Consider the following 14080-nt stretch of genomic DNA (forward strand, 5'->3'; position numbering starts at 1 on the left):
TGAGAGCTGGCAGGCAGTATTTGCAGTACCCTGGCTAAAGAGTGTTTTCTGCTGATTTTAGAATAGGGAAAGCTCATTTCATACAGAAGTCATAGCAACAAAATGAGAAAAATAACATACCACACATAGCAGCATTAGCTGAAATGATTATATAGCACAAGACAGCTGTGAGAGGTTGAACAAAATTCACTATAGGTAGCTGTTATTACCCTCATTAAAGAAGCTTTGCAAGTAATTTCTGCTCTTCTGACCTCACAATTATGGTTATTGCTTTTTGGCTATTTATTACTGTGCTACAAAATAACCCCCACATTTGAATCATAAATCAGGAAGCTTCCAGGTCAAGGACACTTAGTCTTGCAACAGCAGAAGAGATTGTGAGCTATTTTAATGCCATAGTAAGTTATAGTCTAAGGCTCCCCTTGAAGAAGAGATCAAGAGATCTCAAGCTCAAACTGGGGAGAAAGGGGAACCGACAGACAGACTGAGAGCTTAGCTGGTACTGTCTCCCACTGGAATTCCCAAGGGTGTCACATTCCTAAGCAGCAGTCTAGCAGCACTTGCTCAGAAAGGTGAGAAATTCTTTTCTGTCCAAAAACATGACAGAAGACAGCAACTGATGCTGCAGCAGCAGCCTCTGCCGCAAGACAGGAAAGGCCACATGCTTCCCAGTCTTACTGCGGTGGAACACAAGCAGCACACGCAGGACAGTGCGTGGGATCAGAGCAGCACAGGTTTCTAGGGGCAGGACATAGCCTACTCTTGAAAAGTTATTAGGATTAAAGCAAGCTGTGAAATTAAAACCGAATAGGTATTCAGAACAGCAGCACGTAGAGACAAGCCCTATAATCTTATAAATCAAATGCAAATACTGAGCTCTAACTTTGGATTGTTATTAATCAGTGAAGCTGGCATAGCCCCATTCTTTTACACAAGACAACCTGAGGGGCAGGGGGGAAATAAAAAACTAAAAAAAAAGAAAAGAGGAAGCCATTAGCTCCATTACTGTATTAAGACTCAAGAATATAAAAATCTCCATAGTCTCTTTGAAATACTCTTATTTTCTATTACCCCAGACAGCACCATCCCAAAACTGCCATATGCCAATATGTCTCAGTATTTTGTACCAGAGAAAGAGGGTGCAGATTGCAATAAACAATCGTATGGTTAATGATTCCTCATTTCTCCTCCTCAAGTTTTTTTTTCCCCTCCTGCCCAAGCACCATTATTTAAACAAAGAAATGGCATGTAAATGGCTTGATAAACAATGCCCTGAAGGACACCAGTCACAAGCCACTTGGCGGCACTCTGCCCATATAAACTTTTTTTGTCACTAAGCAGACTGACAGGCTGTGGAACATCCATCCCAGGCCTGAGGTCCCCACCCCAGACTGGGCCCTGTCCCTTCAAGTCCCATGAAAGATGCTTTGCTCCAACATTTGCCCTTTTTGTAGAAGCCTGTATGGACTGCAGGAAGCATCACTGGTTTAAAACCTAATCAAAGCAAGACAGATCACACTTTTCACCTGCAATTCACTCTTGTGCTATACCAGAAGCAAGAACTTGAGCCTTGCCATAGTAAATGGGGCGGGGGGGAAGAAAGGAAAGAGAAAGGTAGAAGGAAATACATAGGAAAATATGGTGCAGGCAGCTACCAGGAAAGTGAGAGAAGAGAAACTGTTGTAAATGGTATTCCCTAGATAGGGACGTTAAGACAATCAGCAGCTAATGAACAGTGATCAACACACCAGGTAAGGCTAGAGTATTCCATCTACTGCAAGATTTACCCAAGAGCACCCCAGAACACTGCATTTCATACCTATGAAGTTCACCTTTAAGTTATTCTCTCTCCACAAATAAGATAACAAACTGTAAGGTGCTAAGATAATCAGTTACCCTTATCTGCTTGTATCTCACTAGTCATTTATACAAAAGTCTAATGCTTCTTCTACTCCAGGAGATAGGAAAGCAGAGATGACTACTTTTGTGACAAGACAGCAGTACTGAATGAAGAAGCACCTTCATGCACTAACTTTTCTAAAGCAACAAGTAGCAGTCAGTACTGGTTTTACCCATCCAGCAGGGCATGCCCTATAAGCCTCTTGTTTGCCTGTTACAAAATATAGCCATCATGCAGTCGGGAACACGGTATCAGCCTAAGATTAAAGCAAGTCTTTTAATTGACCATCTTTTAATTGCCAGAGACAATATGCAGTATTTACGCAGCTGCATAGTGAGACCCCCAAATTCAACTCTGCCTATCATGGCAGGAATACTCATTCTCAGTCAAGAATCCACACTCCTTTTTCCTTGGCGGGGGAAGAAATGCTAGGTAGTAGGATCCAGAAGACACTTGTCTGAACTCTGAACATACAAAGGATAATACCATTTAGTTTTCCAGCCTGTTTTTGTTTCATGCTGTTATAGTAATAACATGACATTCCATAGAAAAATCTCACTTCAGGATCTGGTATCGCAATATGATAAAAAACACTTTTCAAAATGTTGAAGGGATTTATTGCCACTGGGAACATGTTTATTGTTCAAAAAACACTGCACTGAAATAAAATCCATCACGTACATTCTTTGTCATCTGTATCTTTATATCAATGTAACTTTCAGGCAGGTCATACAGGAAAACCACTCTCTCAATGAAGTCAAAAACTACCAAAAGGCACCTTGGGTCCTTCAGATCTTAGACTCCAAACAAGTTAAGTTTCTGCCTGTATAAGGGTTACATACATCTAGAACAACTCAAACAGTAGAAAAAAAAACATTTAGAACTTCAAGACCAGTATTGGACTTTGTTGCCTTCCTTCATTCAGTGCTATGCTTTTGCTTTTCTGAGTCTCCTTTAAATAATGTGTGACTTAATGTATGTTAATGAAGTCTCTTTACTGAGACAAGGCATGCAGTAAGGGAAGAGGGATAGCTGGTCACTTCCAGGCTGCCTATCTACACATTTGTTCTTGTAGATTAGCAAGCCACTGCTTAAATTAAAAAAAAAAAAAGAGACAGAATAGGAATGAATGCACCCAAGTTAAATGGCTTTTAAGAATATGTTAACATCTAGAACAATGATACCACCTACAGTTCTGTTTACCGACCTCTGTTCATGTTGATTTGAAAACAAGTTTTGTCAAACCATCACGGGCCACTTTTGTAGACTCTTAGATAAAAAAGTTGGTTTTCAAATATTGCTTGTTATTTGCATGACTAACTCTTTATTAAAAGGGTAGTTATTAAGGACCTGTAAGGCAGCAAGACTTTAAATGCAATGGCTTACATTGCTGAATAGTACTTTTTAAAAGGCAAGATAAAAAAAAATTAGTAGAAGGATTCTTGATGGGGTCATAGGTGTTTCTGTTTTATCCCCATTGTAATTTTCACAGCAACTGTAGATGGCAAGTCTTCCTTGGTTGTAATTTGGGATGAACACATTCCCTGGCTTATTTCAAGTTAGATATTTAGTTCTTTTTCTCCATCCTGCCAAGAGAAGAACAGCTTTTGTAAGACTGTATATTGAATTGCAATTGCTATTAAAGAATCTGGACTTACAGTAGAACTTTAGGAATGAAGGACATTTGGCCAGTTACTTATGCAAAGGCAAGTCCACTTGCCATTTTACTCAGTCTCTTTTTTTAATTTATAATTCAGGAGGCTTCATCCTCCCATTGCTCCACATAGATTTCTTGGAAGAGAAAAGAAAAGCGATAATCCTGACTCATCAGGATTGCTTGGGGCAGCGTCTGCCCTAGTTGCTTCACAATGAGGGTGTAAGACTGCTTGCAGTCTGTACCCTGGTCATACTCAGTTGGATCTACACCATATAGAGAACAGTCAGCTTAAGGAGGTTTTGCTTGATTTCTCTTTCAGACAAACAACGCCTTCACAGTTTTATGGATGTTTCCATCTCCGGAATTAGTTACCGAGATGGACACACACGAACTAATCAATGTAATACAGGTTTTTCAGCCTTTTCTGTGTACACCCCTCAGAAACTTCAAAGGAGGTGCAAGGGAACAAGTCATAGTTCATCTTACTGACCAGAAGCTTGTTAAAAGGTTTGCAAAAGGTCATGAAGTTAACAAGCTCAGAAACCATGCAGGGGTTTGCACCACAGTTAAAAGCCACTAACAGTATTCCAAGAGCCATCAGTTTGACTTCCCCTTTTTGAAGTGTGACTTGCCTGTATTTGATCAGTCGTCCTCCTTGAATAAGTTGTGCAACTTCATTAGTCAAGTGGCATGCAAAAAGAAGCCAGTTCCTTGGCTGCACTTTGTAGGCAAATCTCATGAAAGTCAAGGAGTAACAACACAGTGCTGCAAAACATGATAGATATCGTTTATTAGATATTTAATACCTGCATTTTGTTGAGGCATAATTTTCCTACTACTGGAATATAATGACAAGTAGAACACTTCTCACTGCTTTTGAGCTTTCCAATAGTCCTACAACTTGTCCACGTTGAGGATCCGGTGCAGGAAAACACACAACAGTGCTCATTTTTGCTACATGAGAAAATCTATAGGGCTGCAGCTTTCCATAAAAAGTAATTTTCCTCATACACTTTCCTGTGACACAGCTGAATCCTGTTTAGTTTATTACCTAAACTATCTCAGCCAGAGAATAACAGTTAATCCCCGTGAGACATGGCCTGTCCTATGCAATTATTCTGACAGTTTCTAGCACAGAGTATTTTTGAAAATACTAATTACTTAGATACAGTTCTTGCTGGAAACATTCTAAAATGGACTTTAAGAGAAGGAGGTTTCCATCCCCAGGAAATCATGAATGTTCAGAAGCATAAGGCTTTGCTACCTGCTTTCCAGAAAGATGAGAAACTATTTTAATCTACTCTCCTATCGTAATTGCATTCAAATACAGTAAATTACAACCCAAGAAGTCACTAGTTTGGGGAAGTTCTGACAGGCTTAAAGAAAAAGAGAAATTAAAAAAGGCCTTTTTCCTCGAACAATTAAGTACAGAACCTAGAAGATGGAAAAAAAAAAAGTCATACACATGCCATCTTATATATACTTCTAAAGATGAAGAAAGTGTCCCAGCTTTGCGGAGCTGTATAGCTGCCACCAAAACACTATTCAGAAAACTGTTTCACTACACCAGAAACTATTTGAACTATTCTTCCATCTCAAGGAAGCTGATTAAGAGACTGAATCACTCTAAGTGTAACTTATTGAGCACAAGGCTGTAAATTTCCTTAACCCAAAGGTATTTTGCTCTGAGGAGAAGAATTACTCAGAATTAAGTTATTAACTGAGTTAAGGAAGAGACATAATGCCAAATTAAGCTAATGAATTAAAGCTATCAGATTTATGATCCTAGAGAAGTATTTGAGCAAGAAAATACAGAGACAGACATCTAGGCAAGAACTATCATGTTCCAAAAAAGGTGGAAAAAAGAAATTCTCACACTAATCCTTTAAGAGTCACACTAGCCTCTCACAGGCAACTGCTTTGCAAGGAGTTAACCTCCCTCAGCTGCTTTTTACACCCTGCAGACCAAGCATTAACATTTCTTCACTTTGTCAGTGTTGATATTCAAGTCTCACTTTAACCACAAGGCATCATTGCTCTTGATACAAACAATAAAGTTGGGTAAAGAGATGCATTCTGAACCAGTGCATGCAGTAGTATAAGATACCAAAAGGATTATACTTTAGGAGTGAGTCTGATGATCAAAACTGCTGAGACTCAAGACCCACCTCCCTCCCCCCAAATTACTGGAAAGCCCTCTGAAAGAGTTCTGCAACTTTTCAGTACCTCAATTTTCCAGTGGCTTCTGATAGAGATATCAAATAACATTTGATATCTATACTTGCTTTGATCACAAGTTTGCAAGCAACTAATAATATATCACTGCTTGAAAGACAGAATCTGTGTTCTGTAGTCAGTTTACTGACAAGAAGTTTGTCTCAGGTCTTACCAAATGTCATTCGGCCACTGATGATCTCTGGAGATTTCTTCATGTCATTAATAGCAGCAACAGGAAGTCCCCAGTTGGCAACTGGCCCCCAAAAGTGCTGTAAAGAAGGAAACTAAAGTTACACAGAAACACAGACCTCCTGCAGTATTCTTCTAGTTTTCCTTAGCTAAACAAAGCTTCAGAGGACAGGGTTAAGGGTAAAATTCTAAGTTTTTCCCCTTTTGATGTAAGGGGAAAAAACCTAAATCTTTTTTTAGCAGGATCTAGTCTTCAGGAGGGAAGGAAGAACCCACTCAATCTTCTTGCAGACTGGAGAGGAACTACTGTAAGGCCATTGAAATGCAGTTTTGTGTAATTATACCTCAGCCATCATTAATCAGCCTGATTGGTATAGTCATGTAATAACCTCAGATTTACAGCTCACTTCTGCCGAGAGAATTAGCATTCATCTCTTTCAAATAAGGCTCCTCAAAAGTGTAATGAAAACACAAGGACTTGCTGAAGTGAAGAACTGGAACTGTTTTCATGTTATGCTGAGGATGAAGAAACACTCAAACATCTTCTTCCAAGTGCTTACACCATCTCTTTGAAAGATAGGGCCATGCAACCAAACCAAATTGTTACCTAGAGCTTCATCTGCAATTGTTGAAACAACTCAGTGACTACCTAAAACTCAGTGATTAGACAGATGAGTAGAGCAGGTGTGTACACAGGTAGAAAAACAGAAACAAGAAGTGGAAAGAATCAAGTCAGAAAAACTGACGAGAGCTCAGTTTGATGGGTATTGTCTAAAAGACTCTAAACTGAGAAAAACAGTGTAACAAGTCCAATTTCCGCTACTGTTATGGGTATCAAGGCTTCAGTAGAATTCTTTCCACAGATGTGTGCAGTACTTGCACGCATCTCCTGATGGGAAACCAAGGATGCTCAAAAGTAACTTGGACAGATATGGCAAGAGATGTACCTTGCAAGAAAAAGCTTTGCAGATAACAACTATACCCATTCTTTTGACACTTCAACTGTAACACTGCAGATATTACAATAATTTGGAATTGTCAGGCGATATTTACATTTCTTGCAATTTTAACTCCAAGATACTCTTGCCAGTCTGGATACTAGCTTGTAACACTACAGTAAGTTTAAAAGCCACACTTGCTTCCTGCAGATTTGGGTTGCAATACAGGAAACAAAAAAGTGAGTTTAAGTTGTACGCACTGTTTTGACAGTTTAACCTTAGTGCACTACACAAAACAATGTAGTATTTCTGTGAGTGTCTAGAGACTATGCATTGGTCCAAACTCAGATTTATAATAAGAGTATTCTGAAGAATGCAATAAATGCATTTGTTTACTATATTCCTACTGATAGGAAAACTGACATCTGTAATGGTTAAAACCTCTCACATACATTAGAGGTAACATAGCACAACTGAGAAGAGTTGCATGGCTGCACAGTATTTACACTGTACAGCTATGGTTAGAGAGTGTAAAGAAATGTACCTATAATACCACTGACACACAAGATATGTTGTAATAGAACAAGAGCATTCACAGAAACTGAAGTCAGCAGCACACAAGATATTGTTTTAGAGGCTTTAATGTAGCTATTTAAATAGCTTTTAGACAATAAGAGGACCAGAAACAAATATCTAGTCACGTAACCATGGTTATTTGCACAGTAAGACAGCAAGACAAGTTGTGTTAGCATCACCACACTAAATCTGACTGCAAAAGATAACTCATGAGGCAGTACATGTACTTGATGAGGTTTTTAGTGTCATTTCAGGAGACTCATTTAAACAACTGTAGTTTCAGAAAAATAAGTCTTTAAGGCTCTAAACTTGTTCATTTTTTTGAATATATGAAACAATTACAGCTTTAACAGTCTTAGTGGTGACTTCTGTTTTGAAAGTTAAGTAAAAAGGCCAAGTTGACTTGACTTAATTCAGCCGCCACTAGAACATAAACAAATTAAAACACTATAGACTATGGACCACTTCAAGCTCAGGCTGCAAAAGCTGAAGAGTCTGTTCACATGCCAGCAGCACGACAGCAGTAACTTTCCTCTGCTGACCAGGGAGGTAGATTTGGAACCTTCCCACTTGAGATGGTTATCCAGTTTTAAGTGCCTCCAGGCAGGCAGCCCTTTGAAGCTTCTGCACACAAGAATTAAACTACACCTATACAGTTTGTCTTTGGTCTACACAGAAGAGCAAGTCTTCCATAACATTATGATTCAGACTATAACAGGCATAAAACGCCCACTCCCACTTTCAGGAGTAAACCAAAAGGCTCAAGGAAAGAAAAGTCTGTAGTGAGAGGTATATGGTACCATTTATTGTCTGAAGTAAAGCTAGTTCAAAATAAGCCAGGCAGTTCAGCTATGTACCAGTATTGTTGCTATGCAGAAGAATGGCTCCAGATTGATCTGATCTCCTTAGCAAAGAGTATGGGAAAGAAATGAGACCCCTTTAATTTTGTAGTGATTACTTCAGGAGACATTCTGAAAGAGCTAGTGTTTCGTCACCTTAACTTCAGACTCGTGAATAAATACTAGTGCATCACTCCAAGGTTTTCAGAATGCTTTTCAGTTGCAGGCAAGGTCATAACAGTGCTGAGGCAAAAAGTCTGCAAGTTACTGAAGTTTGGTAGAAAGTGAAACCAGAAGTCTCCTCCCTTTTCTTACCGTACTGTTCAAGTGGGCCATCGTTGTTTTCCATTCAAAAAGCACATGCAAGAAAAAAGAAAAGAGTTAGTTTCTTTCATAATCAACATGAAGTGTACCAGAAACAGAAGACAGGTAGAAGTCAAGAAATTGCCGTGGCATTAGCCTTGGTTAATGTAAGTATTAAAATTCTGTTTCCCTCAAGAGCCGTCATTGTGACAAGTGTTTGCTGCTCAAGTACCTTTTTCCTAGCAAGATAAAATCCTGTTATGGTCTGTGTAAGATATGTATCCCCTGCAGACTCCAAAGCATTCAAGGTCCCACCCCAACTAGTTTAAAAGGATGCCAAAAGCAGTTAAGGTTTGCCCATGACAAAGCTGAACAGCTACAGTTCCTTTATGGAGGCTTTGAAGAAGTTGCTGGAATTCTCTGTATACCCACATAAGTAGGTTAAAACAAACACTGTCAGAGCCAAACAGGAGCTATAACACATTTTCAGTTATCTAGCATGCAGTTACACTCTAATCATGTTTGGGGTTTATTTAAATGATCATACAGGTACTACATTTATTTATGTAATAACTTAGTGATCTATGCATGAAAGCTAGACTACAGCATATATTTAAGATTGTTTGTTGCTATACCTTTTAAAATGCTTCAGAACTTTTAAACATGCTCTTTCTAACAAAGATACTGGTAGAACTCAGTTCTGAATTAGGACTCAGTTCTGAATTATGACTTATAAGAAACCAGCTACTAATAGAAACCCTACTGCTGACTGATTGCTGCTCACCTACTACTGCCCCAAGCTGCAGAACACTTTGTAAATCACTTCCACCACACTGATTTCCATCATCTTAGAGCACTGTTTTACAAATAGCTATGGTAAGGGAACAGTCAGGTCTACTTAGGAAATCACACTGGATATGCATTTCAGTGAGTCTTTGTTGCAAGCCACAGGTTGGTTCAAGATGCTTTGTTATGGTGCCCCTGACTAGTCTAACCACTTGGTTTTGTTTTCTTATTAACTGAACTGCTGCAATAATTAAAGTTCACAAGACAAGTGCAAACCTCATTTTTTTTTTTCCATAAAATCTTAACTAAACAAGTTCAAATATGTCTCCTGGCACACTGTTTTTGTGCCAACAGAGGTCAGCCCTCATTTTTAAAGTGGAAGCTGTTTTCAGGCAAGTGAAACCCTAAAATAGCATCAAACTGGTGCTATTTTAACAGAGCAGGCAGCTCTGGCTAACGTCTTGCAAGGTTGTCCTCACATCCACACAAGACTGGAACAGTTACTATACTCTTAGAAGAGGACAGATCAAGGTCATGTAGACTTTTCCAGAAGGAGGCATCCAGCCTCAAAGCTCTGCAGCCAATACAGCTGCAACAAATGCACCGTATCCAATAGCGAGGATACCACAGCAAGTGCATGCACCTATTCCTGAAGTGACAGCATTCCAAATTAGTAGTTACCAGGAACTACATTCAATCTCTTCACAAAGGGAACACTTTGTCCTGAAGTTTCCAGAACTGTGAACAACAGTTGTTGTATTTACTCACTCAGTTTCTGTGTAAGTGTCTGCTTTCTGTATAAGCATCTAGACATCACAAGAGGAACAAACACATGATTAATGCCTTATATTGCTACTATAAACCATACTAGAAAGGCTATATCAGGGAAGATTATTTTTTCCAAAATTTTTGCATGTATTTTCCTCATCCTGACAACGAGGACATTAATATGATAGGCCAGATGAACTGTCACCACCCATTTCCCCCACACTGCCATCCCCTAAGTGGAGTGTTATCCTTCTGCAAGAGGTAGATAGTTCAGTTCCCTGAGCATACAAGATGATGTCAGCAGGCACCGTCTCCTTCAATTTCTAGCACAGACTGGTAGCAGACTTTATTTCTTATGTCCTTGTGTATAAAGATTTACTAGCAAGGAGAACTGAAGATCAGCTAATTCTAGTTATACTACTTATGCTACCTCTTTTAAAGTTCACTTCAATTAAAAGAAAGGTCCTAGACAGCTTACGTCAACATAAGTGCTCAAGCTTTACAAAAGAATGAACTATTTATGCCAAAGCCATCTATATTAACAGATACATTTGCATTCATCAGGAAGAGACATTTCAGAAGTGCCCCAAAAGATAGTAGTCTCCATGCTTATTTTTCTACCACCAGAAGATTTTGGGACTCATTATGTGACTAAATTAATTTAGGCTTCTACTATGAGAAGATGCCAGAGCTTGTCTATAGTGGTCTATAGGTCTTCTACCTCAAAAGAGGAGGAAAGCTATTTTACTGGATGTTTTTCAGAAGCTATTGTTTTCTATCTTTAGGATAGGAAGTAAGAGGACTCAGTTGCCAACTCTTAGTGGCTTAGATAATACAACTTCAGTGACAGCTGACAGTTTTAGGCTCTGTAGAAAAACAACACAACTTCAAGTTTACAATGTATAGAGTTACTAAGCTTTCATATGCTAACCAGCTACTTTTAAATTAACATTATTGCTGCATTTTACAGGAAAAGTCCACATACAGCTTACATTCTTACTATGCTTACTTTAAAACATCACGACCTGGTTGGTGTAAATCTATACTTATATGATTTACAGTTATTCAGATCCCTCTTAATAACCACTTGAGAGAAGCCAGATGCGAAACTGTCAGAACAGTTAGTTATTAATGACAGTTTTAAAAGCAATTTATCTTGTTTCTTTGTGCAAGATCCAAAAGCTAACCCATGATGTAATGCAATTCTAATGCCAGACATATTCACCTGAGAAAAGCAACGTGCATTCGTTATGCTTGCTTTCATGTTTTCAAGTTATGAAGCTGAAACTGAAGCTACTTATTCCAATAGATGTCTGCAAGTTTTGATTGCCCCAAGCCATAGTAATGGAACACTCAATTCCACCACTTTGGGTAACTTCAGTTATTCTATTTAGGGTCAAGCAATTTAAAGCACAACACTGGTATTGCAAACAATATCTCAATTCACTGTTTCCCATAAACAAGTTTCACATTATACAAAGCCTTGCTTCACTGCAGTGATTAGATACCATTGTCTCAGAGCTTTGAGGAAACTCTTGCTCCTTGACCAAGGCAAGAAGGGAATTTTCTTCAGGATAGAGTCCTGCAGTCTAGGGAAACAAGAGCCTTCAGGAAGGAATGTAAAGAGATACAGCTCTGAAGTTTACACACTCCATTTCTCCATAGGAGAAGACAGGCTCGTCTAAGTTTTAAACTCAACATAAAGCCAACAACTTAGACACCCGTCTCCTAGTAAGCAAGGAACAATGCTGAAAGGCCATACTGGACGGAGCAACTGACTTCAGCCCGTCATGACACACCCAGTACCAGAAGTACAAATTAAGCAGGTATCTTTGTACATAAGGCAGAACCCATCCTGCAAAAGTAGCATCCTGTGGAATGTTTTTTATTTTGCGATAGTCTTATTTAGATAGCTTATTTCAAGACTAGAATTAGGATGAGATACAGCTGAAAAGGCTTATTTCAGCTACCTTTTCAGTCTTTGGTATGGAAAGAGATACTTCCAGCAAGTAACTGTGGTGGTATTAGGAAGCAGCTGTTACCTCTTCTAGATTTTTGTTTGTTTTTCTAATTAAGCAGCAGACTGCTGTTTTACTGGCCATTTACATGCTTCACACGAATTCTGGTACAATTAACTAAATGTTAACATGAAAATGTATCTACCAACCTTATGCAATATCTTCAAGAGGAATTCACACAGAAGCCTGCTCTGACCTTTCTTCATTTTGCTTCAAGGATGTTCTTTACTTCTCATATTTTACTCATCTTGTTGCCCCACTGTTTCTGTGGAACTTGGGTTTTGCCAATGCCAAACAAACCTTTCTGCTTATTGAACCTTTATATTACAAACCCTCTTCTATGCAGGCTTACACCATCTCCTGCTACTTTAACCAAGACTAAGCTTCTCAGATAAACAGATGTCTGCCTACACACTTGCTCAACATCAAACACCAGTTGCAATAGATGTAGGTAAAACAGCAAGCAATGGCTATAGTGAAAGGTTGCTCAACCACCTCTATTAGAAGAGCCCATTTGTATTTGTTTAATGTTGTCAAACTGTTTGTCAGCCAAGGAGACTTCAGCCTGCCTCCTTGAGACAGTTCCTGTACTGCAGTTCAACCAGATTTAAGCAAGTATGCTGCAATTCTATCTTCAAGACATTCTTGTGATTTCAGTTCAAGGTGCCATTTTACCCCTTTCCACAGCACACAAACTGAAGCTTGACAAAGGCACATTCCCATGAAAGAGGGGCTCTAACAAACCTCTAAGTCACTAGGGATGTGCGAACAAGTGGACTTAAGACTACATCTGTAGCCAAGCCCGCTTCCGCCCACAGCCGGGTGAAGCTCTTTCTGCCCTTGCTGCAGGCAGCGGTCAGAGCGTCCCCACCACCCCAGCCGGAAGGAGCCGCTGGGCTTGGCGGCGGGAGGAGAAGGCACACGGAGCGGCGCCGCTGTCGCTGCAGTTTCAAACCGCGTCGCTTCGCTTCAAGGTCAAGCCCGGTCTCCCCGGGGTGGGCGGAGGAACTGACAGCCCTGACAAGCCTCTCCGCGCCGAGATGACGACAGGGGCGCATGGGCGCCGTGACGGCATGGCGGGCGCCGCGACCACCCCGTTGGCACCTCCAGGCCGCCTTCGCCCTCACCCGACGGGCGCCCGCTCCCTGCCGCCCCCGCCGAGGGCGAGCCAGGCAGAGGTCGAATGACGCCGCCCGGCCGCCGCCGTCCCGGGCGCCCCGAGCCTGAAGGGGACAGGCAGTCGGGAAAGGGACACCGGTCCCGGCCGCCCGCCCGAACAGCACGGCGGGAGCGGCCGCCCGAGGCAGAGGTGGCGGCTGAGGGCGCGGCGGCCGGCGACGCCCCCCGCCCTGCGCTCACCTCATCAGGTAGTCCCTGAACTCCTTGCTGCGCACATAGTCCACGGCCTTGCGGCCCAGCGCCCCCGCCATGGCGGCCCTTGGCGGCAGGGAGCGACCCGCCCGCCTCTCGTACTGCCGCCACCGGCGCCGGTGACAACTCCCCCGCGCCGGCGTCCGCTTTACGGCAGCGCCCGCGCCACCGCCCCCTCCGTCACCACGGCGCTCTCAGCGCCTATTGGCTGCCGCGGCCCCGCCTCCCTCCTCCCGGGCTTCGAAACCTGTGAGTTGGTTACAGGGAGAGGGAAAGGCAGGTTGCCGTAAAGCAACTCGGCAGGAGGAGGGGGGGAAATTGCCGCAAAGCGCGACGAGGAGGGTCGCCGCCGGCTGAGTTGCCGGCATTCCTGTGCAGCCCGCAGGGGAGAGCCGCGCGGCGGCTTTCCGAGCCGCTATTGGCTGCAAGGCGGCGGCTGGTGGCTTCCCATTGGCCGTCGAGGGGCGCATCCCGCCCCCCGCGGTGTCTCGCTCCGCCCCTCCCTGGGGGTGCCTGTC

General features: G+C 41.7%; 1 protein-coding gene across 1 annotated transcript; it reads right to left on the minus strand.

Annotated features, from left to right (window-relative positions):
• Positions 1-3653: 3653 nt before the first annotated feature.
• MPC1 (mitochondrial pyruvate carrier 1) lies at positions 3654-13621 on the minus strand (the record flags this gene model as incomplete). Its single annotated transcript, XM_081998561.1, has 5 exons — positions 3654-3820; positions 4044-4322; positions 5947-6043; positions 8632-8635; positions 13551-13621. 5 exons carry the CDS (start codon positions 13619-13621, stop codon positions 3654-3656), a joined length of 618 nt encoding a protein of 205 aa, XP_081854687.1.
• Between the last annotated feature and the right edge of the window lie 459 nt (positions 13622-14080).

This window comes from Phaethon aethereus (assembly GCF_964289735.1).
Source record: "Phaethon aethereus genome assembly, chromosome: 3".
In the NCBI taxonomy this organism is placed as follows: Eukaryota; Metazoa; Chordata; class Aves; order Phaethontiformes; family Phaethontidae; genus Phaethon; species Phaethon aethereus.